General features: G+C 35.9%; 1 protein-coding gene across 3 annotated transcripts in view; it reads right to left on the reverse strand.

Moving 5' to 3' along the window:
- The window catches only part of USP22 (ubiquitin specific peptidase 22), a 266,207-nt gene that overhangs the window by 76,037 nt on the left and 164,345 nt on the right, over positions 1–25,825 (reverse strand). For all 3 annotated transcript variants that reach the window (XM_056806420.1, XM_007498472.3, XM_007498473.3), the window contains one exon: positions 2,533–2,702. In XM_056806420.1, the coding sequence (XP_056662398.1) occupies positions 2,533–2,702 (170 nt within the window). The remainder of the gene's footprint in view (positions 1–2,532; positions 2,703–25,825) is intronic.

Raw genomic sequence — 25,825 nt, forward strand, 5'->3', positions numbered from 1 at the left:
CAGTTAAGCACCTGTTAAAACTGTTGTGATGAAAGCACTCTGGAAGTTGTTAAGTTTTGTGAGGATGGGAAAGGGAATGCTTCATGAGAACAGATCATGGGGGAAAGGGGTGGTGGAGGAGGGACATGCCAGATTAATGTGTCATCAGCTATCTGACCCAGCAGTCAAAAAAGCTAATGATGTCTGAGGCAGCATGGTGTAGGACACAGAGGCTTAGTATTGGAGTCAAGAAGACCTGGTTTCCAATCTACAAGGTATGCTGGGTGACCTTGGGCAAATTACTTTATCTCTGTGGGTTTTAGATAATTTCTTAGGACTCAGACAAGTCAAAGTCTGGGTGTTCTTTCTGTTGACAAAATCGCAAATTCTTTGCAAGTACCTATATCTTTCACTGTTTTATGAGAGCAAAAGTTAAGAATGATGGGGGAAATACTTCCATTATAGTCTGTCTTGGTCAAGCCACAACTGGATTACATTTCTTAGTGAAGGGTACAACATTTTAAAAAGGACAAAGCCAAATTAAAGTGTATCCAGAAGGGGGCAGCTAGTGTTGACAGTTGTAATGAATAACCTGACAGGAGCCTCACAGAACAATTGAAGGCATGAGACACTTAGTTTGGAGATGTTTGGTCCCAGGCGGCAAAACTAGGAGAAAAGTGGAAACTGCTTTAGGTTTGTTGTAAAGAAAAAGTTTCCCACTAACCCCAGTCACCCCCAAAAGTAAGGGAGGTTGCTTTGGTAAGTGTAATCGCAACCCTGGAGGGTTTTAGGTGGTGATTATAGATCTTAAGAGAAGATTCTCAGACTTTCTTGGTTGAGGTCTTTTTTTTTTTTCAAGCCTTTAGTTCTATGACCTGAAAGATTCATGAAGATGATTTCCATGAGTGAACACGCAAAGAGCTTGAACTTGTTTTCATAGTAATGGCCATTTTTGTCTTTACTTAGAACTCATTTAATATATTTCTGTCATCTGTAAAATGGGGATAATGATTTTCTCATTGGTCTATCATGAATAAAGAGCCAGGAGGCAGAGTACAGGTTTGACAGACCCTCTTTGTGCACTTAGTATAGATGCTTCCACAGAAAAGGAGTTGATCTGCACTGGGACAAAGTCCTTAGTCGGTGCTTCATACCAATGAAATCATAAGTATGGTACAAAAAAAAATAACTGTTATTCTCCATGATATAATTTGAAATAGAAAGAAAACAGAGAAGACTTTTTTTCCCTTCTCTGAATGATGGGAATAGGGAAATGGTAGGACAAGAAGTTCAGATTGGATCATTAATGGCCAACAGGCCATTCTCCCCCCCCCCCACCTTCTGTCTTAGATTACAAGGATACCTGGATACTAGGTATTGATTCCAAGACAGGAGAGATAAGGGATAGGCAATTGGGGTTAAATGACTTGTACAGGGTCACGCAGCTAGGAAGTATCTAAGGTTAAATTTGAACCCAGACTTGGCACAGTATCCCTTGTGCTATGCTTGCTGCCTCACATCTTTTTCAGTACTATCAAATTTATCTGACTTAGGAGCAGTGAACCTAGCAAAAATAATCCTGCTGGATTTTTCTGTCCTTTCTAACCTTCATGAGCAAAGTTGGAGGTTATTAATCTCACAGGCAATAGGGAGTAACAAGAGCTTTTTATATACTTGGAAGAATGGTATTTAAAAAGGCAAAACCATTAAGGGTTCTCACAATCCCTATGAATGGCCTAAAAAACAAAGTATGAATACCAACAGGAGGCTATTTGAAAAACAGATATAGATGTTCTCCAAAAAACATAAATTATGCCATTTCAACTAAGGACATATAGACAACTGAGAATTGATCTTTCTTGTTCTGTAGATAGTTCAGTTGACACAATAGGGGAAAACAAAAACAGGAAGGTTAGTAAAAAAAAGTTGGGTAAAAAAAATAAATGTCAAAGTCTAAAATGGAAGATGCCTATAATCCAATCAGGTAGTGAGACTAGAATCTAGCCAAATCTAAAACTGTTCAATGCAATGAATCACAAAAGAAACAGTTTTCCATGCCTATCAGCAAAGCAAAGATTAAACACCTTAAGGAGGAGTTGAAAATAATGCAGAAGCAAGATCTGCTTTCAGTGAAAAAGATCCTAAGGAAAAGCTGCAGTATGTACACAATCAATACACTCCTTTTGCTATAAAGAGGAATAATTCTTTGTAGTACTTACAGAACCTAAGGTAACCTAGTGTATTATACCACTAAGTCAATCTTTTGCAGTTTGCTTAAAGAGTTTTCTCTTTGCTAAAGTGTATGAAAAATTCCTTACACATAACCAGTTTTGCACAAAATGTCTCTGAATCTAAAAACTTTTAATAAAGGATGCATCATGTATAATGGATAGCTAACTGTACTATTCAGTTGTTATACAGGTTTTGTGGGATTAAGTGAAATTGCTAATGACACTACTTCTTATCCAAGTATCCTATGCTTCAGAACCTGCTATCTTTATATAAAAATATAGCACTGTGGTGGAATACTGCTGTGGGTAAGATGGCACTCACCTCCTGAAAAAGCGTAGACATTTCACAAACCAGACATGAGCTGGGACTTTGCATTTCACATTTGTGCCTGTCAGAGAGGAAGAAATCTCGCAGTAGTGGAGTGTGGGTAAGTGCTTGGACAATACAGTTCATAAAACACGTGTTCCCAAGATTGATTAGCCCTCGTAGACCTAAAAAGAACAAAGGCACAAAGGAAATATTAGCAGAATTAACACATATTAAGTTTTCTTTAACTCTGTTTAAAAGTTTATTTATTTGATATAGAATATTGTCCATGGTTGTATGAATCATATTCTTTGCCTCCTCACCCATATAGCCCAATGCGTAATTCCACTGGATTTTACAACACTCATAGTAAGTTTTAGTTGTTTCTGTTTCAAATTTAGTCTTTATATTACATTAGGCAACAACAATGTTTTTGAATAGTTAATACTTCACAATTGCAGAGAGTGTACTTTATTTTAATATTCTTTACCTATAAGGGTCAGGGTGGAAATCTTTCATCCCTTAAGACAAATCCTACCTAAGCAAATATTACGATTTCTCCAAATGGACTATGGTAGAGTAAATGAAACTACTGAATTATCTTTAAAAATTGAAAAACAATGAATATTTGAGCTGTTCAATCTTTTATTTCTTAACATTTTTCCCTTGGTTTCTGGTAGTAAATTAAGAAAAAAAATATTTTGAGGAAGGGAAGTTCAGAACAATGATATATAGATTGTAGTGGAAAAATCACTAGCTCTAGAGGCAAGAGAATGAACCTGGGTTCAAATACTGCCTTCCAGATTCAGCAAAACTCCAGACCTCTCTCAAAATCCTTCCATACCAATCAAAAACAAAGTGCTTTGGGGGGACAAAAAACCCCCAATCTAACAATAGGACAGAGCTGGGGGACCCTCCTGCTGGATTCAACTTAGAAGGTACACCCTCAAATGAAACCTGAATTCTTGAACACTCAGGTTCCGAAAGAAAGAAGGTCCCAGGACCCCTCCCCCACCTACTGTGTCTCCAACAGTCCCTGGATTCTCTGGTCAGGCAAAGGCACTAGTCTGGAGGGAGTATCTTGCTGGCACAGCTGTGCCAAGCTCAGGGCATTGAACTCAGACAGGTAGGGAGAAGCCCAGAGAGGGAAGCCTAGTCTCAGTCAAAACTCCATCTTGTTCCTCCCCTCCCTTTTCTGGAAGTTTTGGCCTCAGGGCACATCCAGCTCAACTCTACCTGGGCTTAATCTTATCAATAGGGCAGATAAGAAGCCTCCAGAGACCAGGGAAGCTCAATCTCTAATATCCCCCTCCCCCATAGAAGGCAATGAGACCCTTGCTGCTTAAGCTCTGAGGGTAAAGGCTGCAACCAGTAGAGAATACCCTGATAATAGGGTGGGTAGCCCAGTTCCCTTTAGCCTCCACACCTTTACATACACCTTCAGCTTCTGCTGCCAGCTGGGGAAGATCTGACCTCAGGCTCATTAATACCATCAGCCTAACCTAGTCAAACAGCAGAGCAGAGAAGAAGCCCCTTCAAGACAGAACAGCCCAATCCCACAGATTCAGCAAATAATCAGAGGAGGAAGACTACAGTCAATTACAGGAGGGAAAGAAGAAAAAAACATGAGTAAACAACAGAAAAAGAAATTACAATCTACAGCTTCTATCCTGGTAATAAACAAAGAGCAAATGGAACAGAGGACCAAAGAACACCAAGCAAAAACAGAAACTCCAGCAATTTGGACACAGGTTTTGGAAGAACTCAAAACACAATTCAAAATAAAACAAAACAAAAAACAAACAAACAATTAAGAAGACAATTGGGAAAATAGCTTAGAAAAAGCAAAATAAGTTGTTTAGAAACAGAAAATATTGTCTTGAAAGTCAGAACTGACCAGCTTGAAAATGAGGCAAAGAAGGTGAAAGATGACCTACAAAGAAAATCAAAACAGAAGAGGGATGACCAGAAAGCCAGGGATGAAATTCAGTCTTTAAAAATGAGAATTCAAATACTGCCTTCCCTGCTTGCTGCTTGGTATGACAAGATTTCTTGTTCATTCAACCTCCTTGAGCCTCAGTTAGCTTATCTGTAAAATGAGGGGATCAGATAAAATGGTTGGTGAAGTCTCTTCAGGTTCTATAATCATAATCCTATGATTGTAAGTAGAGGCTAATGTCAAACGTAACCCACAATCAATCATTTTAATAACAAAAGGACTTTTAGGCACCTAAGTTCCCAAAGTAAATTCCTAAAATTCAGGATAATGCTTTACACATATTAAGCCTGATTGGAGCAGAGGATATATATTTAATAGATTTCTTTGTCCTTAATTTTAAAGGAGAGTGAAACACATTTATGTTCTCTTTCTCAAAATGCTAAACCATGTATTTTGTTACTTATATGTAATTACTGATTTCTATGGATCAGTGACTATTTAAAAAATAAATGGTTCTTCACCCCCCCAATGTTATTATTTTCTCACCTAAGTGAGATAAGGAGATGTATCCTACCCCCTCCCCCATTCAAATATTTAACAAACACTTCCCATATATTATGCTTTGATTTAGGAACTGGAGGAAATAACAATGGTAGGATGTCAACAGAAAATGAGGACATTTCTTAAAAAGAGCCATTTTTCTGGATTAACCCCCCCCACCCATGGAGAATGGGAAAGAATATTCTATGAAAAAAGGAATTCAAAACACATCCATTTTACCATAGAAGGCTTACCTCTAGTTGGAAATATGATTTGAGTGCCAAATTACTGAAGGCCTGCTTGCTCTCAAAGCCCTTCCCAACCCCAACTCATCTCCTCTTCATGGTACTAAAAATTCTTTCAAGAAGGCCCCTTTAGCAAAGATTCATTTATTGGATTTGTAGTAGGTAATTTAGCAGAAAACTAATGTTGAAATTGGATGGAGAGGTCCCTGGTTTAAATACTGCTAGTGTTAATTATTACCTAGTGACCTTAGGCAAGTCATTTGTTTCATTCAACCTACCTATGCTTCAGTTTACTCATATGTAAATGAAAGATACCTTTATGCCCCCCTTCACTCCTAACTCTATGGTGCTGTGAATAGGCCAAATAGTTTTTCATAGGAGAAAAGACATTGGAAGCTTAGAGCTGTAGGACTAGGACTGGAGTTAATAGGCCCATATCAGATACCACACAGATGGTTTCAGGCAACCAAAACATTGTTACATTTGGGAGGAGGAAGAAAATTAAAATGTAGACACAGATTTTTGTCTGGCAGTTTAACCTAGGGCTGGCTCACTGGGTATCGAAATGTGCCTATGATAACAGAGGAGTAGTTGCTTGGTTTTTAAGTGAAGAAACACAAAATGACTTCTTCATTTTACAGTTTGGGAAATGAAGGCCTAAGAATGACCTGATGTATTGAAAATCACATGATTACTATGTCAGAATGATGACTCCTGGCTTCTTATACCAACGCCCTTACTACTATATATATATTGTAAATCTTGAAATCTCTCAGACTTGTGAATGTTAAAAATTTCCCCATCAGGGAATTCTTAATTGGAACAAATTCCCTACTGAGAAACATTCCCCATTTTGATGTGAGAACTCGGCAGGATCAGAAATGGGAGGACCTCTACTCCAACTGTACTTAAGACTGCTTTAGGGGAAAAAAAAACTCCTTGCTAAACAATGAAAGTACTTGGACCCATGCTTATAATAAGGCAAGGAGTTCTTTGAGCCAGGCCTGTTTTTAGAATTGATACAATGAGATGCTAGGTACCTAAAAGGGTCGGGCAAGTTTTGTCTTAATGAGATTAGTTGACTCAGCTGTGTTTTCACTGGTTCAGACTTACTGAGAAGATTTGTCGACTTAGCAGGAATTCAGATGGGCAGTCCTTTGGAAAGTGTCTACAGTGATTGGTAGATGTAGGGACTTAGGGGAGGTGACATGGGAGAAAAACCCCTATATAAGAAAAAGCAGAATCTCTTGAAGATAGATATAGCCTTTAGGAGAATTCCTTTTGGAGGATCTCTGATGAGGACCGCTTGGGAAGAATCTCTTGAGAGAGGCTCTGGAGAAGGGAAGCTCTTGGAGGACAATCTCTAAGGAGGTCTCGCTGGAGCTCCTTTAAGGGGACTCTCCCTCTGGAGGCTCTGGAGAGAGGCCCTTTGGAACAGTCTCTGGCTGGAAGGCTCTCTGGTGAAGTCAGCTGAGATGGAGCTGGCCTGGTGTTACTAGAATCCTTGTTTAGTCAGACCTTGTGGTGAGTGTTAAAAAAACTGACTGATTTCTCTCTTAAGACTCAGGTCTAGGCCATATTGGCTTGAGGCCCTTCATACTTATTCCTTTCTTACTCTCTCTCTCTCTCTTTCTTTGATTACTCATTGTGTTAATTAAAATCTCTATAAAACCCAATTGACTTGGGTATTTGAATAATTGGGAATATTTCCCTGGCGACCACCTTATATTTGATTTAAAACCCAAGACACTGTAGTGAAACATATTTTTGCAGTCAAAATTTACTCACCCTCTCTTATATCTATCACAATTTATATCTTCCACCATTTTAACTCACTACAGTTTAAGACCTCAACCATTTTAAATATCACAATATCACACAGCTTGACTATATGTCCTATGGTCAACACTTTTTCCATTCTACATAAAAGTATCCTCGTATGTATTCACAAAAGAGAACAAATTAACCAAATCTCAGTTACTGACATGAAAACAAACTGTAACCAAAGGTGGTATATTCTCCAAAGTGAGTTGCTGCTAAAACCTGTTGTGGTAACAGCAACTCTTAAAATAGTGCCTATAACATCAATCCATTATATGAACAGCTAAAAGTTCCCATCTGAAGACTTAGTCAGATAATTGGATGGCAGGAGAGGATCATTAGATGCTATATCAGCAGAACATGAGTCCTGATGGTACTTTCCAAGCTAGATTAAAAACTCAGGTTAACAAAGAACTTTGCTCAAAACAACTCTATAAGGTAGATAGCATAAATATAATCAAATGCAGAAGGTGAGCTATGAAATATGTAGGGGCCAAGATCTATATCAGTAGAAGGAGTTTTAAAAGAAATGAAAGGATATATCCTTTGAAGTTCTGAAGAAAAATGTATGTAACAATCATTCAATCCAAGTTTGAAGACCAAATGTTCTCATGGTGCCATCCGGTTGACTTTAGGGGTGGGGATAAGTAGGTAGAGAGAAAATAGGTAGCTTTTTGATTGGACTAGACTTGTGATTTCATTCTTGGTAAGAAAACTCTAGCAAGGCAGATCCAAACCCTATGTACTTTAAAAGGCACTGAAAAGTGATTTGCCTGGGGTTATACATATCTGATGCAGAACTAGAACTCAGGTCTTCTCTCTGGGTTTAGTCATGTACCCATTACACTACCCTGGTTCTCTGATAATATAACTTAAATTCACAATAGCACACACTCTCTTAAAACATGTGATTTCTCAAGGGAGAAAATTCTATCCCCTGATGTTATTTTAAGAGTTACAACATGGTATTTTATTTTTTAAATTCAAGAAGAGGTTATCAAAAATAGCAACATTAAAAATAAGAGTTAATTTCTTAACTCCTAAAATTAAATTAAAATAATATTATTTTAAGAAAATTGAAATTAAAGAAATAAACCTTTTGTTTTAGAATCGATATTGGGTTTTGGTTCCAAGGCAGAAAAGGAGTAAGGGTTAGTCAATTGGAGTTCAGTGACATGCCCAGGGTCACACAGCTACGAAGTGTAGGAGCACACATTTAAACCCAAGACCTTCACTGTCCAGGGCTGGCATTCTATCCACTAAGCCCTTTGTGGGTTGTTTTGTTTTTAAATGTGTTTTTATTTTCAAAGAGCAGTAAGTAATCTGTAAATATTTTAATGTTTGCTCATGCTAAAGTGAGAAAAATGCCCCAAATTATAATGTGTTAGAAACAACAAAACCTCAAAACTATGAAATCAGCTGCAACCCACAACATAGAGATCACTCTTGTTATGTATTATGGGTCCATTTGTCCTTGAAAGTTTAAACTGAAAACGGTTTTCTGTTTTGTAGATCCTATAGATAATTTAAATTTCAGCTATTGTTTGGAAAAGATAGGCTGTCTGTGTAGATATAAAGCATAGCTTTTTTTCCCAAAAATATAACTTATTTTGTATTAAAAATACCATTGTATTTCTTTTACACCATTTCCCTAGGCTGCCTTTTTCAGAACTGCTATTTGCACCTCAATTCAAGAAGAAAGGGCCCAGGGGCTGGATACTTCTAAGTTTATGTCTTCTTCTGTGTTCTTCTAATGCTTACAAATCTTTCATTTCTCAGCACTTCAAGCTGGTTAGCTACCTATTAAAGAAGTTAAGGAGTACAAAAGATTACTGATAGGCTTCAAAAAAGGGAAAGAAAAACAGATGAAGAGTTAGATAAAGAAACATATTCAAAAGTAAGAATTCAAGGCTCCTTTGCATGTGGCTCATACATACTTTTCCCCCATAACTTTTAAAATCTTAGTAAACATTCTATATACAATGACATATCTTCCTAAAATAGGGGCTAACTATATTGTGTATCATAAACTCCTTCTTTGGCAATCTGATGAAGCCTGGTGACCCCTTCTCAAAACAATATTTTCAAACAATTGAAGAAAATGCTAAATTTCATTGAGAGGTACGTGAACCTAAAAACATCTGTAGTTGACTTTCTAAAAGTCCATTTTCGAAACAAATATCAAATGGATGCTCAAGGGAATGTCTTTAAATACATCATACAAGTCTTTAAACTTGTATGAACTGAAGCAGAATGAAGAGAATCAGGAGACTAGTATGTACAGTAACAGCAATAATGTAATCATAATCAATTGTTAAAGACGTTAGAGTCTGATCAGTACAATGACCCAGGACAATTTTGAAGGTCTCATGATAAAAAATGCTATCCACCTCTAGAGAGAGAACTGATAAAACACCTTGTGGATATTTGAATATGAGAGTTTTCACTTTTTATTATTCTCAAAATAAAAAATTAAAAAATTAAGTTTTTAAAAGAGTGTTCTTCAGCATTGCTCACATATTAAGATTTTAGAAATGAGTTTTGCTAATGTATATGCCAGAGAGCTTAATTTTGACATCATTAAAAAAACAACTTAAAACGTTTTTAACATAATAAGCAAAGAAGAAGTTCTACCAAACTCCTTTTATGACACAAATATGGTAATGATTCCAAAGCCAGGCAGGTCAAAAATGGAGAAAGAAAACCACAGATCAATCTCTTTAATGAACATAGATGAAAAAATCTTAAATAGGATACTAGCAAAAAGACTCCAGCAAGTCATCACGAGGGTTATTCACTATGATCAGTTGGGATTTATACCAGGAATGCAAGGATGGTTCAATATTAGGAAAACCATCCACATAACTGACCATATGAACAAGCAATTCAACAAAAATCACGATTCTCTCAATAGCCGCAGAAAAAGCCTATGACAAAATTCAACACCTATTCTGATCGAAAACACTAGAAAGTAAAGGAATAGAAGGGTTTTCCTAAAAATAATAAACAGTATTTAACTGAAACCATCAACCAACATCATCTGCAATGGGGATGAACTAGATACATTCTCAATAAGATCAGGAGTGAAACAAGGATGCCCATTATCACCTCTATTATTTACCATTGTACTAGAAACACTAGCAGTAGCAATTAGAGAAGAAAAAGAAATTGAAGGTATTAAAACTGGCAATGAAGAGACCAAGCTATCACTCTTTGTGGATTATATGATGGTCTACTTAAAGAATCCTAGAGAATCAACTAAAAAGCTAGTGGAAATAATCAACAACTTTAACAAAGCTGCAGGATACAAAATAAACCCACATAAGTCATCAGCATTTCTATATATCTCCAACACATTTCATCAGCAAGAATTAGAAAGAGAAATTCCATTTAAAACCACCCTAGGCAATATAAAATACTTAGGAATCTATCTGCTGTGACAAACAGAGGAACTATATGAACACAACTACAAAACACTTTCCACACAATTAAAACTAGATCTAAACAATTGGAAAAACATTAGCTGCTCATGGGTAAGACGAGCTAACATAATAAAAATGACCATCCTACCCAAACTCATCTATCTATTTAGTGCCATACCCATTGAACCAAAAAATTTTTTTTACTGAATTAGAAAAAACCATAACAAAGTTCATTTGGAAGAACAAATGATCAAGGATATCCAGGGAAATGATGAAAAAAAAATGCAAAGGAATGTGGCCTTGCAGTCCCAGATCTCAAACTATATTATAAAGCAGTGGTCATCAAAACAATATGGTATGGCTAAGAGATAGAAAGGAGGATCAGTGGAATAGACTTGGGGTAAGTGACCTCAGCAAGACAGTCTATGACAAGCCCAAAAATCCCAGCTTTCGGGACACTATTTGATAAAAACTGTTGGGAAAATTGGAAGACAGTGTGGGAGAGATTAGGTTTGGATCAATACCTCACACCCTACACCAAGATAAACTCAGAATGGGTGAATGACTTGAATGTAAAGAAGGAAACAATAACTAAATTATGTGAACACAGAACAGTATACATGACAGTCCTTTGGGAAAGGAAAGATTTGGAAGTCAAACAAGACTTAGAAAGAGTCACAAAATGTAAAATAAATAATTTGATTGCATCAAATTAAAAAGTTTTTGTACAAACAAAATCAATGTAACCAAAATTAGAAGGGAAATAACAAACTGGGAAACAATCTTCACAATGGGCAAGGGACATGAATAGGTAATTTTCAGTCAAAGAAATCAAAACTATTTTTTAATAAGCACATGAAGAAGTGTTCTAAATCTCTTATAATCAGAGAGATGCAAACAACTCTGAGGTACCACCTCATACCTAGCAGATTGGCTAACATGACAGCAACAGAAAGTAATGAATGCTGGAGGGGATGTGGCAAAGTCTGGACATTAATTCATTGCTGGTGGAGTTGTGGATTGATCCAACCATTCTGGAGGGCAATTTGAAACTATGTCCAAAGAGCACTAAAAGACTGTCTGCCCTTTGATCCAACCATAGCACTGCTGGGTTTGTACCCCAAAGAGATAATAAGGAAAAAAACATGTACAAGAATATTCATAGCTGCACTCTTTGTGGTGGCAAAAAATTGGAAAATAAGGAGATGCCCTTCAATTGGGGAATGGCTGAGCAAATTGTGGTATATGTTGGTGATGGAATACTATTGTGCTCAAAGGAGTAATAAAATGGAGGAATTCCATGGGAACTGGAACAACCTCCAGGAAGTGATGCAGAACGAAAGGAGCAGAATCAGGAGAACATTGTACACAGAGACTGATACACAGTGGTACAATCGAATGTAATGGACTTCTCCATTAATGGCAATGCAGTGTTCCTGAACAACCCAGAGGGATCTATGAGAAAGAACACTATCCACATCCAGAGGAAAAACTGTGGGAGTAGAAACACAGAAGAAAAACAACTGCTTGATTACATGGGTCAAGGGGATATGGTTTGGGATGTAGACTCTAAATGAACATCCTAATGCAAACAACAACAACAACAACAACATGGAAATGGCTACAGGTCGGGTGGGGGGGGGAGAAGGAGGAATAGAGTATTATTTTTGTAAGCAAGAAATATTTGAAATTGACCAAATAAAACAAAACAAAAAAAAATAAAAAAAATAAAAGGTCTAAAAGGGGGAAAACACATTTCTATGTTTATTTTTATTTTTCTAGTCCTGGAGGGAAACAGAATAGAATACCAACTCCCATTTTCCATATTTGATCATTTATATTTTGATGAAGCTATTATAAGATGATGCTAAAGGAACCAATTTCATTATGGTAAGTATAAACATTAAAGGACTATTTATCCAATCTTGATCCAATCTCGAAAATAAAACAAGTTATCTACACATGGAATAGCTGAAGAAGTCTGTTTTTCACATTTATAAAGCAATTTGTAAACTGTAACACTATAAAAAAAAATGTCCTGTAGGTGGCAGGTAAATCATAGCAGGATGGGAATAATTTCCCCAAACAGAAAAAGGTTAAAAACTACTAAAAATAACATGAAAATTCATATACTCTGACAAATCAACATGTTCTTGTCTAGGCTGACTACAAAATTAATCTTATCAAGCTCAAAGCACAAGTTTCACAAATGGAAAATAACACACATTGTCCTCAAAGGAAAAATAGCAAGAAATTAAAACGCAGCTACTGACTATCATCTTTCCACCATGATGGAAGGGAGGAGTCAGAACAGTTTTTCTTCTTTTTCCTTATGTCTGTGACACAATTTATTCACACTGACAAAAATATTCTTTACCTCAAAGGCACATAGAAATCTTGTGAGTTAATTCAGGAGCTATTTTTAGCAAGCTGGCTAGCTACTTTCCTCCTCCATACCCAGTTCTTATTTTAAAAAGCAGGAATATACTATACAGGCTAAAGATAACAGAATAGAGGAAAGCCACCAATTGGATATTTCTCTTAATTTTATTTGGCTCAATGTCACTTGTGAGAAATTGTAACCAGCTTCATATAATTAGTATCATTTAACATGGTCTGGTATTAACAAACTGTTATAACTAATTTGTCACACTTGCTGCTCAGCACAGTCTGATGATTAAAGCAGCAGCAGATGAATATAGTATCTTCATGTACAAACATTATGATTTTAGTCTTTATTGTTATCACTTGCTAAAGTTATTCCTACTGCCATGCAAGGAGAATATAAGAAATGCCCCTGTCAGTGGCTGATGCAGTGTTTTGTCCTGAGTGGCACACGAACACTTGTGGAGAGAATTCAGTGACTACCCCTATAACATCAAGCTCAACTCTTTTGAGCTTTTGATCAATCAACAAATAGTGATTATATAGCAAGAACCATGCTAGACATTAGGGATACAAATATGGAGAAAGACAAAGTTTCTGCTGCCCAGGAGTTTATATTCTCTAGGAGGGAAAGACAAGTACATATATAAGTATGAACAGAATAAAAATAAACCAGTAAAACAAGGTAGTAAGTGATTGCAGATATTCATGTAAAAGATGGTTTTTCAGTTGTGTCTTATAAGTAGAAAAGGAATCTGAGGTAGAGATGAGGAGCAGTGCATTCCACACATGGAGGATGGGATCTTGAAGTGGGAGGGTAAAGGAAAGGAGCAGTTGACAGAATCCAGTATTCAGTGATGGTGGTAACAGATGAACAAAGGCAATGGTATTTTCATAAGGACTTGGGTATAGCAGCTGTCTGAATCTAGGTAGGAATGTAGATTCAAGAAATGAATTATTATGGCTTTTAGTTGAGGTTTACACAGCAGAGAAGTCTGAGAAATTGAGAAAATTAGTGAAAGGTGAAAGACTTTTAAGGCCAAAGGCTTATAGTACCATGGAATCATTCCAAAGGAAGAGTTAGTATTCTGTGGTATGGAGGAAACTGTCATATTTACTTCAGGGTAAAAGCTCAGGGCTGGAATCTTCAGAGGAACATGAGTAAAGGAACATGAAAAAAAATGTCATCCATTCTTGAGTGATAACATCAAAATTTCAAACCTTAAGAGATTTGGGGTATTAGCAACAGAAATGGAAATAAAGGAGAAAAGACTGAGGGGCAAAGATGAGGCACATTGGTTTTTGGGGACAACTAGGTAGGTGTGCTAAAACAAACTAACAACAAGAAAAGGCTTAAAGGTTTTCAGCTTGAGTGATTGATTGAAAGGATAATGGTGAAATAAAAAAAATGGAGAAATCAGAAGGAAGAACTTTTGGATATGGAACATAAAAGAAAAAGCTTAAGGCTAAAAGTACTCTATGTAGAACAGATGTGGAGAAAGTAATAAATAATCACAAGCTTGTCTTTTAAACACCAATACCATTGGGACACTGTATGGATTTGAATTATGAAACACCAATCTCCTTAGAACTGAAGTTGTATATAACTAAAAAAGGACAATAGGAAAGTGTGTGGTAGGTATGAATAGGATGTAACATACTGCATGAAGGCAAAGTGGGTGTGGAGGGAAGATGAAAAAAATTTTTTTTGAAATAGGCTTTAGATTTTGGATGATTATTAAGAAACGAAAGAGTAGGCTTGTAGTTCATTTTCTTTAGAGAAGAATTTTGAAAGAGGCTTGATATGCTGTTCAAAGAAAATTACATTTGTCTCCATATACACAGCAAAGTATAGCCTTAAAGTCTCTTTTCCAACAGAATGCTTCTCATATAATGGGATTATATGATTAAATGATAGCACACACAGGTAAATAATACTTATCCACTAATATAATGAAGAATTTCTTGCAAAAAGTTCAATGGAGGAAGAATTTTCTGATGTTGAAATACTATTTGCAAACAATATGGTGGAAGCAACAGAAACAAATACAGGGCCAATCTTATCAAAAACATTGATAGCATCACCTTTTGTGGTGTCAAAAAACTGCAAACAAAATGTGTATCTACTGATTAGGAAATGGCTGAATGAATTGTGGCATATGAATGGACTGCCAAAGGAGGAATTCAAAGAAATTTGGGAAAGTTTGTGAACTGATGCAGTATGAAATAAGAAGAATCAGAAGAACAAATTTACACGATGACTACAACAATATAGATGAAAGTGTATTAAATAAAGCCAAACATGGAGTCATCATTAAAGAACGCTTATTGAAAAAATAAAGGACCTCCTTCTTTGATATCCAGGGCTGCCCAGAAGAGAAGGGTTAGAAATAGAAAAAGGTAAGGAGATAAAGAGTGCATACTGACCCTTCAACGTCAATGTGGCAGATATGGCCCATATGATTGTATGGTTTGTCCAATGAGTTGATCCCTTAGGCTTGGACAAGGAGTACAGAAAACAAAAGTTAGGCCAAGAGTTGAAAAAAGATGACTGCAAAAAAAAGGAAATGGCATGGTGCTTTGAAAATATGCAAATTTCTCATGCCACCAAAGCTTATTTTTTAACACTAATTTTCTCTTGGTCCACATGACTGTGAAGCAGAGAACAATATGGTCTCCTAAGAATCAGAAGAGCTGGTGACCCTAAGGCCAATTTAAAGAGGCACAGTGGATTTTATTGATATACATTACAATGATGAATTGCACATGAGAAACAAATTAAAGACATCATCAAAGTCAGGTATGATCAGAGAAGGAAGTGGGCTGATCACACACTGAGACCAAAAGATAACAGCTAGACAGATCTTCCAGTAAGGAGAGAAAGGTTCCTGCTAAGAGGAATTGGGTTCAAATCCTGAGTTTTACAACTTATGGCAACACTTGGTACTGTTTCCATCTGTAAGAAATTCCAGGGCCAACTTTCCTTAAAGCAGTATCTTCCATGGGATCTTATCAATCTTATCTTTAAACTCTTTGAAATGTACTTTCCAAAATCTAATGTGTATGTCAGAACATGCCAAAACTTCTTCTCTTTAACCACAAACTTGAGGATGGGGAAGATCTGTGCTGAAACTCATCTCAAATGGTCAGAGATTCTTCCCATAGCTTAAGGTCTACCTACGTACGAGACCAAGAGCAGATTTACATGTATCATCCTATGAAATGCTCTTTGGACATGCTCCACTACAGGCAAAACTTGTAAGGCAGTCTATGCATCTCTCTTAGGAGATTGTCAACTTGCTTCTTACTCACATGCTTTACAACAAAGACTAAAAGAATTACATGACATGGGAGTATTAATTCAAACTGATCCTTTGGATTATTCTCTGCATAATTACAAACCAGGAGATATGGTATATGTCCTTACACTGTTGTGTTAAGTTTCTCTATCTTCAGTGAAAGTTTTGGGTAGATTTTCATGGTTCACAAATAAAATTAGCACATAGTATTAATAATAAAAATGTACAAATCATCGAAGAAGAAGAAAATGAAGAGATTGTAGAAAGTTAGAACCATCAGGCAAATTGAGTCTGCAGTCAAAAAGATCAGTAAGGAGAGGACCATTCCTGTGGAAGAGGATAGAAGAGGACAATGCAGATGAAGAGGAGAAGTCAGGAATTAATAGACATTGATAAAAGACTGAAAACTTATAAATTTAAAAACTCTGGGAAATTTGGAATGAAGAGGATTACAGGATAAATGTACTAATGAATTAATACTTTGGGATAATGTATTTTAGTACAAAACTACATAGCACTTATTCACATACAAACACAAGAATTCTTCAAGCAAGAGGAGATGAGAAGAGAAGGAAAGATCCAAAGTCATAGTAAATATAAATTGAATGCAACAGTAACAACACTAACGCAACAGTAATACTGACATTACACTAACAGAACAATATAACAGCAAAAGTAACAACTTAAACATAAAATATAAACATGGTTAGATTACATTGAATCACTATTTAAATGAATGAAACAATGTATAGTTAGGGTACTAACATTGTTATAATTAGCTATAGATAAATAAGTTACTAACAAAATGTAGTTAGATACTTAGATTTAGTTTAAGTATAGAAATCTAGTTAGAAGAATTTTGAAGATAGGGATTAGTTAGGTAGGATTAAGTAGATAAGAAAAATAGATACTGACTTGCATCACATCATATATTACACAACACAAATAATACATGACCTCACATATCAAACAAAATTGTAAATAAATATGTAAATATATATAAATCGTGTGTAATAGGATTATAAATGAATTGTATTAGTGTGTATATAGGCACATATGTATAGCATACACATACTGTATTATGTACTATATGTATATATGTATAAATTATGTACTTAGCTCACATATATATTTTTACATGTATTTGCATGAGTGAGTTTAATGTTTGGTTTGATATTTAGTGTAAAACTTATGCAATGTTGTGTTTATTGTAATTTTCAAAAATTTTTGCTCTTATGTTAGATGTTAATGCACTGCAATAGTAGTACAATATTCTGTATTAGCTGATAAGAGTATTTTGAGTTTGATGTTTGCATGGAAGCTATGCTCATCTTTTTGTTTGATGTTATTTGCTTGTTTTGTTTTTGCTTCTGTTTCACATTTGTAATTATTCATTATTTAATTCCTTTTTCTTTTTCCTTGAACTTGTCAACCCTATGGTATAATTTATGAATTCAGAAATCCAAATCTCATTGTCACTGAAAGCTTTTCACTGTCCAAATTAAACTTTCTTTTCTCTATCCTGTGTCTTCAATGAGCAAAAGTGAGGAAAATACAATCTGTGCACTTGAAAACTTCATTTTCTAATCTAAGACTTTATAAAAGAAGGGTTCAAAGAACTCTGAAATAACAGATAGAATGAACAATAATTGAAAGCCTTTACAGGACACTAGCCAACAGTCATTCGACTACAGTCATCCATTCTTCAAGAGTGACAAGTTTATGAGTTAAGCTACTGCTGACTCAGCAAGCAATGGAAAACTCCTAATACAAAGGGGAATTATTATATAGTGAAATAGGTGGATAGTCTGCATGGTTGATGTAATTGATGGCGAGATACCAAGGTTTAATTGTTCCTTGGTAACCACAGTTAAGGGGCCTGTGAGACTCCTCACAAGGCCAGCACGCTGCTCAGACTTCCAGACAGATTTTCAAAGGATAAGAGTTTATTTAAACAAGGTAAGATAGAGAGGAGGATTAAGAAATAGGTTTCTAAGGTTTCTAGCTAAATTCCCACCAATACAATCCCCACTTGGGGATTTCTTGTTTGTCTTCAAGCTCCTTAGATACCTACTCTGTCTGCCTAAAATTCCTGGATATCTGACTACCTGACGTTATTAATCCTCCCAGATAATTTCTGGTAAGATATAAAGTCCTTCAGAGTAGTTTTGGGATGAACCCTTTATGTCAGGGTTCAACACTATCAGGGTGGGGCCTTCCATGGCTTCAGGCCTTCCCACAAGACAGGTATACTGGCTTCAGACACAGATCTTCAGAGCAGCAGGAATCACTGTCGCGGTAAGCAGGAATCACTTTTGGATTTCATGGGATGCTGAATTTCTTCAAAAAGGGACACCAACAAAATCCTCTCCTTGGCTCAAACAGGTAGTGAGTGGGAAGTATCCAGCTTTAAACCATCACAGCAACAGGAAACTAAAGAGACCCCTAGAACCTCCTGATGTCTGTTTCCTGTGTTCCAGAATTCAATCTCTGCAGTTCCAGAGCATGCAGTCAGGTCCAGCACACTTCTCTCTTTGCAAAATCCTCTGTTCCTGTTTGCACCCATTTCTCTCCTTTCCTCATTACAACAGCAAGAGAATCCTGGGCTAAAAATCTAGCATGATAAAAGTAATTCTGAAATGACTAAAAGGAAACTCATTTAACAAAAAAAAAAAAACTGAAGGAAGAGATAAGGAGCTTAGACAGTCTGGGAAACCTTAGCAAAGCAAGAGATATTCTGGAGGAAAAAAAAGAGTTAAGAGAACGTAAAAAATCCATAAAAGAAGAAGTATTAGAATAATATAAAAAGAAAGCACTTGGGGAAGATCATCTGAATGGATGACTTATGGGAGGTTACGGTCCAAAGTTACAAGAGATGAGATGGTATGATTGGATTATCTATACTAGACCCATTTCCAAAGCATTTAAGACTGAAGTAAACATAACTCCATGAAGATTCTATTTCAATTCCTTCTTATAGTAAATAAGAATTGGGATAGGGCCAGTAGCTTTTCATGATGCTGCTTTTCTGATCTTGACAGAATTTTCCCTCCTCTATAGAACCTGCCTGGCCTCAGCTTTTTTGATGTAGCTCCATGCTCTATAAGAGGCTACAAAAGGACCTTGCTACATGTAGTTTGTGCCTCTTAGACTCAGTGGGTGCCTGTGACTTTGTGTTGCATTATCTTGATGACTGACTAGATCCAGATGTATTTCCAGATGGAGATGAGAGAAGCTATATCCAATGAAGCCAAGAACTAGTATACCTTTATTGCACATCCTCTGTTAGGGCAAAGTAAACCTCCTCCTTTAAGTGCTCAGTGGATTACAAATCATTCAAACATCAAACCTACACTAAGCAGGTACTGGCTTTAGAGCCGTACCTACATCTGGCATAGTCTTGGCAGATCAAATTGAGAGTTACACTTTACTTTTTGTTTGAGAACAGATAACAAACAACAGTTCCTAGGCAGAAGAATGTTTAGAGCTAGGCAAATTAGGGTTAAGTGACTTCCTCAAGGTCACACAGCTAAGAAGTATCTGAACTTGCATTTGAATCCACGAACTCCTGTCTCTGGGCCTGGCTCAATATACACTGATCCATCTAGCTGCTCCACCATTTTTTTTTTAAGAGTAAGTATATTTTTCTGGAGCTTATTTCATATTAAAATCTTTTTCTCTCTCAACCATATCTCCCATACCAAATCTCCTTCAGCCCTCCTTTGTTTCTGAGCTGAGTATCTCACCTCTTACTTTATCAAGAAAACAGAGACCTTCACCTTTTTGACAAATCTGACACCACCTTTATCACTCGTTTTTCCTTTCCTCCAGTTTCTGAAAATTAGTTGGCCCTTCTTGCCAAAGCCAACCCCTCTACACATGGCACTGATCCCATCCTTTTGGTTTTTTCCCCCTCAGCAGATTAAGGATATGAAGGCAAAATTAAACATTTGCTACTTTCAGAATCTCTAAATCCCCTACCAACATTAAATGCTATGATTTACTAAGCAATTTTTAGTGCTCAGCTTCTAAGTAGGTCTTGTAAGAGAAGAATTTAATCTTGCTTGGAACATAGACATAAATGTCATGTTAAAGCCTAACTCTAGTGCCTTAGCATATAGCAGAGAAGTAATATTTTTTTGTTAATAAAATGATTTGTTTAACTTATTAATTCTAAAACGATCTACTTGTGCTTTTGTTTATTGTTATTTCAAAACTGAAAAATTATTATTTAGGTAAAATAATAAAGAAAAAACCAAGTCTACACAGGCTTACAGCTTTGAATAAAACTAGTTACTCATCTTAGGCTATGCAATTTTCATGGTAGCACAGAGTTAGAGATAAAATTTGACCTCTTAGTCATATTCAAGTAGTAAAATATGTCTAATATGGAGATCATGGAGTAAAAAATGGTTACTTGAAAAGAGAAATGAGATGAGTTATAACAAAATTAACAACTTTCCTTATGGTATGGGATTTAATAAACTGTCTCATACTTTTATCACATTAAATTGGTCCAGAACCTATTTCATTGGCAAAAAAAAAGTGTCCTCTATCAATATTGCCCTGAATTTTTCCACCAGACTTAAGAAAGGCCTTGAATTTAGGTGAAAATAAGTAAAACTTTGGATTTGGAATTAGGACGGACTTATTGGTTGTGTAACCTCACTTGTGTAAGTCACTTAGCCATTGTCTATCTAGGTTTTCTCATCTGTAAAATGGAGATAAAACTCTGAGGGTAGTTATATGGATAAAACGAGATAATATTTGTAAAATACTTTGCAAAACTTAAAATCACTATAAAAATATTAGCTATTAGAGTTGTAATTATTTTTATACTGTTTATTGAAACTGTCTTACTCTGATATAATACTACCATAAACTTGTGACAATAAATTGGTGATCTGACATTTAAAAATTATCTTCAAATTCTCCATACCAAGACTAGTCTGAATCACTGGGCTTTTCCAGCACATAACTTGTAGTCTTTCCCTTCAACACAGATTGGTACAAAGTGATGTTGGTGTGTTAGTTAAATCATGATATTATTGATGCCAAGTTTTCAGATTAGATTCTTAGATCTTGGATCACAACCTATATAGCCATCCATCCTAGTCAATTTATTGCTGCTAGAAAAGAGCATATCTGAATTAAAGTTCCTGAAAGATTCCACTCCCAAGTGTTGAACCCAATACCAAAACCATTTTTCAAGCCCATCACTTTCCTAAATATGTTGCTTATCCACATCAGAAAGCAAGTTCTTCAATAGACAATCTTATTTTTGAATTTGTATCTACAGTAATTAGTACATCATAACAGCTAGCCATTATAGAGCCCTTCAAGGCCAGTAAAGCACGAGTATTATTGTTATTATTTTTTAAAAGACACTTACCTTCCATCTTAGAATCAATACTAAATATTGGTTCCAAGGTGTTAAGGGCTAGGCAACTGGGTTTAAGTGACATGCCCAGGGTCAAACAGCTAATAAGTATCTGAAACTAGTTTAAACCCAGGAATTCCTTGTCTGAGGTGCTGGCTCTCTATCCACTGAGCCACCTAGCTGCCCCTATTTTACTTATTATTTCCTTTGATCCTCAAAAAGGAATAGTGAGGTAGATACTATTTTCATTCCCATTTTACAGATGAAAAAATTGAGGCTAAGAGGTTAAGTGACTTTCCTGAAGTTACACTGCTAGTGTATATGGGACAGAATTGAATTCAGGACTTTTCTGACTTCATGTCAGGCACTATGTCACTTAGTTTCCATTAAAAACAGTTAATACTTAATAAATGCTTTTATATCATTTGGATGAGCCAGTGAGTTTGTAAATATACGGAGTGCCAAGAAAAATTGGGAAAATTAGTTAAGAATCAATAAAAAAATCCATCCCAACTATTAAGAAATATCTTAAAAATATTGTTCCTACTCGTAGTAAATTGGTAGTTTCAGAGAATTGAAATCAGGGCCATTGTTAAGAAATGGGAAAGATAACGTGGCTCACTGTTACCTAAGGCTTTGCCATAGAACTTTTAGTTGGTTTCATACTTCCATAGACTTAACATTTCCCTCATTGTGAAAGTCCTTACCCTCTAAACTGTAATGTCTTAAGAAGTCAACTACAGAACCAAACTTTGATTATTTTTAAATTCACTGAATCTCTCAAATTTCAGATTATTTTGGTAAAGGCTTATAAACCAGAAAAGTTTTTAAAATTTATGTTCTTTCGGGGGCAGCTGGGTAGCACAGTGGATTGAGAACCAGTCCTAGAGACGGGAGGTCCTAGGTTCAAATCTGGCTTCAGCCACTTCCCAGCTGTGTGACCCTGGGCAAGTCACTTGACCCCCATTGCCTAGCCCTTACCACTCTTCTGCCTTGGAGCCAATACACAGTATTGACTCCAAGACGGAAGGTAAGGGTTAAAAAAAAAAAAGATTTATGTTCTTTCCTCTAAAGATATCATGGTGGTATAGGAAGAACTATAAACACAGAGAATTCAGCTTATGAAATTTACATTGAAAAGTAGAAAATAAAAGAAGCAAGGAAAGGTAATGGGAAAAAAAGGCAGCAAGAGGGAATATGGAGAACAACTATGACCAAATTCAGAAGGCAGTCAAATTGCAATCATTCCAAGTCCCTGGAAGTGATTGCAGCCAATGTTTAATCAAAATACTAAGCAGATACACTAAGCCATATGTTCACTCTCTTTGTAGTCAATCATTTCTCCTATGTAATTCTTATTGTTTTAATACTGAAGCAAAATTCAAAATCTATGCTTTTTGGTCTGTTTAGTCAGAATCTTGGAGAACTTCCACTGGTCCCTGACCCTGCACTGTTTTTCAATTGTGTTCAACTCTTCATGACCCCATGGACTATAGTCCTCAAATACTGTCCATGGGGTTTTATTGGCAAAGATATTGGAGTGGTCTGCCATTTTCTGAGGTAACACTGGGGATTGAGGTAAGTGACTTGCCCAGGATCACATAGTAACTGTCCAAGTCTGATTTGAGCTTGGTTACTACTGACTTGAGGCCCAGAGTTGAATCCCCTAAGCCACTGAGCTGCCTCAATGACTCCAAATATATATATATATATGTATATATATATATATATAATTATTTTTTTTAGTACATATTTAAAATTTATGGCTAGTAGTTTAGGCTAGAATAAGTGACCTGAGACTAGTTAACTAAAGGACGTATGATATGATCATATTTAGGAAGTACCTACCTAATGAACCTAGAGATCAATTCTTTCTGAGCTTCTTAAATGAATAGTTCCAGGTCACACACATCCATATTAACTATACTAAGGCATATAGTCCAATTACTTATGCTAGGTATCCCTAAAGTAGAAAAGTATTTCTAATGAAATAGTGCTGTCTTCAAAGAGAAAATGAATCATTTTCCTGAAGCATATTTTCTTATTTTCCTTTAAAGGAATACAGTCAAATCAATAAATGTTTATTAAGTATTTATCTTATGCCAAACACTGTGCTTAGCTCTGAGGATACAGAGAAAAACAGAGAGTCCCTGTTCTCAAAGGCTCATAACCTGTTGAGGGACAGTTATAACCTTTCATAAGAATCATTTCCTAAAACTACAGATGGGTGACAAAAACACGTCCATTTGACTAGTCTATGACATCTTCTCCCACCTTTCCTAAAATGACTAATGGCAATGATAGCCCTTTCAAAGGTAAATAAGTATTGTTCACATGTGGTCCTAAACCTCATATGAGAGCTCAGATGAAAATGGGTTTTTTAACATTTTGACATTTGACAAACATTTAACATTTTGACATTAAATTTGACAAAATGTAACATTTTGACATTAATAAAATAGTTGGCAAAAGTAGGAGCATGAAACAGTTCTGGAATATAGCCTCCTTATTCTCAGGTCAAAGATGGAGCTCAGTTGCAAATCACTAGAGGTTTCTTTAAAAAATTAAAAAAATAAATGAAAAATAAAAAAATTTATCAGCACATTCTTTTCTGTATTTATATCTGTGTTGTTGTTTCGGTTACATTTGATTCTTTGTGACATGGTTTCTGCAGGTTTTCTTGGAAAAATACCGGAGTGATTTGCCATTTCTTTTTCTAGCTCATTTTACAGATGAGAAAACTCAGGCAAAAAAGGTTAAGTAACTTGCCCAGGATCATCTAGTCAGTAAGTGTCCAAGGCCCAGCACTCTATTTTCTAAGCCACCTAGTTGCCCTCCATTAGAGGTTCCAATAGAAATATAAGAAAGAATATAAATAGGAAGAGAGACTATCTAACATTTAAGAGAACATACAGGGTTTTCTCCATAATGTGATAACCATTTAAAAATTTTCCTCAATATTCATTAAAACGGTTAGTAAAAAAAGTTACATTTTAGCTATGTGACCTTGGACAAGTCATTTAACCTCTTTGAGTCTCAATTTCTTCAATTGTAAATGATAGGGGGCAGAAAGCTCAATGGCTTCTAAGTTATCTTCTAGTTCTAAATCTTTGATCCTTTTCTTTTTTTTGATCCTCTATCTTAATGGATTCTGAGGTACAATGATCTTATATAGAGATGGCTACCTGGGGATCACATTAAAAACAGATTAGATAAGACAACTTGAAATTGATACCAATGCCTTTTAGAGGCAAAAATAACAAATTTGCATTAAGCAGCTGCCTCATTGTTGGGGGCCATTAACCCCCAGTTAGTATTAAGTCAGAAGTTACTTCCTAGAAATCTTCTAGATTAATAGTTAGAGGCTTCTGCTTGTATATTTTTTGTCAACATCTGGCTATGTGATTTTAGAGAGTATGGCAGGGAGGGAAGGAAGGCTAGTGAAGAAAGGAGAAGAGTTATTATTTGAACAAAGAACAATTAAATTGGGATTGTTACTACCTTTTTTCCTATCAGCACATTAAAAACATATCACAGAAGACAAACTAAACCCTCAAGGGTGGACCTTGTTTCTTCACCCCTTCTCATGTTTACTTTACTTGTACAAATAATTTTCTATTTAACATACTCAAAATTATACATTTTACAACTTACATTACACTACATCTTTACTCATAAATTCCTCTCCTATGCATAAATCTGACCAGCAATATGTTCTCTGTTTTCCTAATTAGCTTAAGATAGCTCCTTTTTCTAGATCATGCATCCATTTTGATCTTAGTAAATAGTAAAAGACCATTTTGGCAAACCTATGATATAGGTGATATAGCCTGGGCCAGAGGGGGCTGTTCCCCTCCTCCTTTCCACTAAATCTAAGGCCATTTCTCACATGAACCACCTTTCCTGCCTGGGGTAAGGCAGGGGGTTCACATGTAGGGTGAGGGGCAAGTTTCTAAGGTCTCTAAAAAGTTCACTATCATTGGTATGACATTGATCTGTACAGCTAGTTTCTGCTAAAACACTTTCCACTTGTGTCAGCAAAACAAAACCAAATAGTGATTTCTTATCCAATCCAAACCTGCAGTTCTATACTTTTTATCAAATACAAGATCACTATATTTTACTACTGTGTGCTGTATGTCTGTTTTGTTCCACTGATTTACCTTTATATTTCTTAACTAGTATTAGAAAGCATTTTAATAGCTATGGCTTTATAAAACAGTTTAAAACTGGGACTTCCTTTATATTTTTTATCACCTCTTTTAGTACTCTTGATC

This window comes from Monodelphis domestica, chromosome 7 (genome assembly GCF_027887165.1).
Source record: "Monodelphis domestica isolate mMonDom1 chromosome 7, mMonDom1.pri, whole genome shotgun sequence".
Lineage (NCBI taxonomy): Eukaryota > Metazoa > Chordata > Mammalia > Didelphimorphia > Didelphidae > Monodelphis > Monodelphis domestica.